The 4,372-nt window shown below is 37.8% G+C and overlaps 1 protein-coding gene across 1 annotated transcript; it reads right to left on the minus strand.

Annotated features, from left to right (window-relative positions):
- Window positions 1-243: 243 nt before the first annotated feature.
- LOC121964102 (exosome complex component RRP40-like) lies at window positions 244-3,037 on the minus strand. Its single transcript, XM_042514327.1, has 4 exons — window positions 2,766-3,037; window positions 2,026-2,175; window positions 1,781-1,932; window positions 244-880 (listed from the first exon to the last, which is right to left on the minus strand). The coding sequence occupies exons 1-4, from the start codon at window positions 2,988-2,990 to the stop codon at window positions 673-675; spliced, it is 735 nt and encodes a 244-aa protein (XP_042370261.1). The 5' UTR covers window positions 2,991-3,037; the 3' UTR covers window positions 244-672.
- Window positions 3,038-4,372: the final 1,335 nt, after the last annotated feature.

Genomic DNA, 4,372 nt, shown 5'->3' on the forward strand with positions numbered 1-4,372 from the left:
AATTATTTTAATACCCTTTCTAGGTCTTTTTTGTTGGGTTTTTTTATTTTTAATTTTTCCTCATTTTCAGGAAATGTTCTTGTAACTTTTATCAGCTTCTTGCTAAATTTTTGGGTCATTTCTTGCAAAGTTGCTCATTGCCTTCTTCACATGTTCTGTAAAGAAATCAGGCCAATTTGCTTTGGTCTTAAAGGGTTAACTGCTGGGGCAAGTATTCAGAAGCACGACTGAAACAAACAACAGTGTGTTTTGTCGTTTATAGTTCGGCTGCACTTTTGATCTTCACACAATAATACAGTTAAATCCGTCTTAAATTTTAGTACAAATATAAACCATGTTAGAAAACAGCTAAAATAATAACTGTACAACACACGAGCCTGCATTAAACTGCAGCTGCTTTTACAAAACATCTGACTGTGTTTGACTGAAGAAAATCTGCAGCAACATTTCTAAAAAGAACATCATGTTTTTGTGTGTTTTCTGCAGGGATGTAAAATCGGTGAAATGCTCCTTTAAGCTCGAGAACAAACAGTTCAGAGATTTAGAGTTTGTTTAACCAGCAGCTGCAGCACGTCCCGCCTGAAAACTGCTCACCTGCTTCATCCTGCAGCAGGTCAGCTGCAGTATGTGGTCTGACGTGGTCTGACGTGGTCTGACGTGGTCTGACGTGGTCTACAGCGTCCCCTGTGCCACCCTCCTGAACAGCTGCTGTCTCTGCTGCGCCGTCATGGTGTCGCAGCTCTGCAGCAGGTTGGCGATGACGAGTGTCTGCTGGATGCTGGCGGACTTCACCCACAGGCGACCGTTCATCCCGACCACCAGCTCGCACGGGAACAGCTGCTGCAGGTCGGACAGGATCTCACTGTGAGGCGCCAAAAGTCTGAAACACAGGGGGGGCGTCTCAGATCAGCAAGTCTCAGAACTGAACACACACATACACTCACACACACACACGGTTCACACACATTTTTACCAGCCACACATTCACTGAAACAAACAGTGATACTTCTTATTCGCTCTCTCATTACTATATATAATAGTTTTTTAAAATATACAGTATTTTAGAAAAAGAATGAATGAAGAACAGCGATAGAAATTAATATTTAAATATAATAAGGACTGTTTATTATTTAGGAGAGCGGAGGGGTTGGTGCAAAAATTAGGAGGCTTGTAAAGTCATTTTCTAGGTTTTCTAGGTCTCAGGTTTTTTATCTTGGCTTCAGCAGGGAGGCATACAACTAAAAATGGCTGTAATTTTTTTTTTTACAGCTGATTTTTAAAGTTGTTTTCTTCCAAATATTTGGGACATTTATTTTTATTTCAAAACTTCTGGCAATTTTTAAAGAAAACATGTTGGAGCTTTTTTCTCAGTTTTTGACTTTTTTGAATGAATTTGTTTTGGCAATTTTTATTTTCTTTAAACATTTTCTTTTAAAAAATGGCAACGTTTTTAATTCTTTAATTTTTAGGGGTGGTTTTTAAAAGGAAAAAAATGGCAGTTTTGTTTTTCTATAAAAATCACCAAAACTTACACCATTTATCAGCCAAAAACTGTAAAAACTAAAATTTGCATTAGATTTTCTGACGGACTGTCAACACATCATGTGTTAATATACAGGTTTGTGACACAAAATTTCATGACTTTTCTAAAATTTTCAGGGTACATTTAGTTAACCAAATATTTACCAGGTCTGGAAATTGCTATCTGCAAATTCCATGACTTTTCCAGGTCTGTAAGGACTCTATGAACCCTGATACATAAAAATCTGAGGACATTTACCTTCTGACGAGTCCCAGGGACACCGTGAAGAGCAGACCGCCTGCTCCAAACACTCCCATCCCATTGGCCCGACCTGAACTGTCCATACAGACCAGCTCCGGCTCCATGTCCTTGTTGGCGATGATGAACTGAGAGAACACCAAGTCCCCCACCTGTAAAAAAACCACAGCGAGAGACGCAGTTAAAACCAATGTCTCACCTTAATGTGCCAGTATCACCTGCTCCTTCTGTCCCAAGACTCTCACCTGGACGTTGGGCCGGTTCCTCTTGGTGGCTCCCTCAAATGCCAGATAGGACAAAGACGCCTGCTCACTTCCTCCAAAGTCCACCTTGAAGACGTCTCCTGATTTAGCTGTCACAATGCCGATGACGGTCTCCCCTTTAGCTGGGACATACTGAGGACAGAGGGACAGATTTAAATGTAGCTTTACTACAGAGCTTTATGGGAAATCACAATTCCATTCTGCCATGAGGCAATTTAAAATTTGACTAAGTTTGGTTCAACTGACTTCACTTCCAGAACAAAAACTAATAGCTCTCACAAATTATTTGGTTTCCTGAGTGATTCGGCGTGTAACCTGTTTACTGAGCAGCCTTTAATTACTAAATAATCGGAACTTTTCAGGACTGATGCCCGCTGCTCGCTGCTGTAAAGTACGGCGCACTTTGGCGGATGGACACAACGTTTGAAAGCGGAAGTCAACAGTAAAGTTTAACTTTAATGGGATAAAGCACGTCTTTGTAACATTGTTTTTAAGCCGTATTCACAAGCAATACATAATCATTTCAGTTCAGTCAAAAAGTCTTGTCATGTGAGGCGTGAAAGTTTAGTGACAAGAAGAACATTAAATTACAGGTTTTCTAAATGGAGTTCTGCATGTAGGAGAGCTTACTGTTAAATTAAGATTTCACTGCAAATGGACACTTAAGGTTGATGTCGGTGTATAAACTGACTCCAGTGGACAAAGTGTCTTTAGAGTCTCACCCTCCTCTGCTGCGAATCGACCCAGAACATGTTGGGCTGTTTGTGTCGGAGGATGCCGCTCTTGCACACCACCAGCCGGTCTCCGCTCCGCCGCAGACCCGGACCACACACCACCTTCTCCGGTTTAGCGTGATCCGTTAGGGAGATGGTGTCGTCTGTTTCGAAGGAAAATTCATCTCCCGGTAACAAAACTTCTCCAACTTTAGCTTTTAAATCCAAAAACATCGCGACTCTGCAGCAGCTTCACTCACATGTGTTGTTGTTGTTCTGCGACGGAGTGATTCGAGTGTGACACACAGGAAACAGGAAATGACCTCAGTCCTATTATTTGATTTTTAAATTGTTATTAAAAACTTTGTGTGATTTTTATATCGGTTTTGTAATTTTATATCGTTCAGCACGAATATATAATATCTAAAAAAAATCTTAAATAGCCAATAAAATGTTATTTCCGGACATAAAATTCATGCAGCAGATTCAGACCGGTATAAAACATTATTATTAAACTCTACAGTGATAAATCAATAAATAAAATCCACAAAATCTCACGTATAAATAAGATAACATAACAGGTGTTACAGAAGCAAAGAGACAAAAACATGTTTGAAAAAATATCTGAAAATGAAAAAAGGTAAAAAAAAAAAAAAAAAAAGAAAAAAGAGAGAGATGATGATGATGATGATGATGATGATGATTGAAAATAATAAAACTAATAATAATAATAATGATAGGGGTCAGTTTGTTATAAGTGCTGTATATATGGATGAATAGTTGCATACATAGTAATATGTAACAATCTCAACGTGTCCATCGTTGAATTTGGAGTCTTTTTATTTTTTAACATTTATATTGTTCTTTTTTCTTTGTTTATCTTTTACACCTCGCTACTGTTGGACTAATAAAGGATTAAATCTAATCTCATCTCTTTTTTTCTTTTCTTTTCTAATTTCATGTATAATTTATTTTACATATTTTACATTATGTCTTTTATTTATTTACTGTATATACACACTATGAAGTAACGATACAACACTTTAAAAGTACAAGGTTTGGAAAATGAAGAGAATATTTAATTAAATCTTCTGATGTCAGATGTGATCCGGGTGATGGCAGTGCTAGCTGCAGTATTAGTGCCAAAAAGTACACAGTCCAGAGTACTTTCTGAGTTGTTGTCCAGCAGAGGACGCTGCTGATTCTGGTTTTCTGTCTTGTTCCTCCTGGTCATGTTCTCTGGTTCTCCTCCTGTTCTCCTCTGCATGTTCTCCCCTTTAAAAGGACAGCTGCATCATGTTTAGGATAAGAGAGTATGGAGCCAAAAATCAGTATAAATAACTATAAATATCAACATCTGTATAGTCTATGAATAAATGAACAGTTTTTTCTTGTTGTAATCATTTAGCTATGTCCTTTATATACAGTATATATATTCCATTTTTTGTATATCTTCTGTCTTCTAATTTTTATTTGAAGTGTGACTGATATCAGTTTGTCTCTGCATCAAACATCAGATTTAATCATTAAAATTCACTTTGCTCCATGATCTTTTTCTGCTGTTTATTGATCCTGTTTGAGTCATACATCCTGTGTGAGTATACAGTAAACATTAT

This window comes from Plectropomus leopardus, unplaced genomic scaffold (assembly GCF_008729295.1).
Source record: "Plectropomus leopardus isolate mb unplaced genomic scaffold, YSFRI_Pleo_2.0 unplaced_scaffold14028, whole genome shotgun sequence".
NCBI classification, from domain to species: domain Eukaryota; kingdom Metazoa; phylum Chordata; class Actinopteri; order Perciformes; family Serranidae; genus Plectropomus; species Plectropomus leopardus.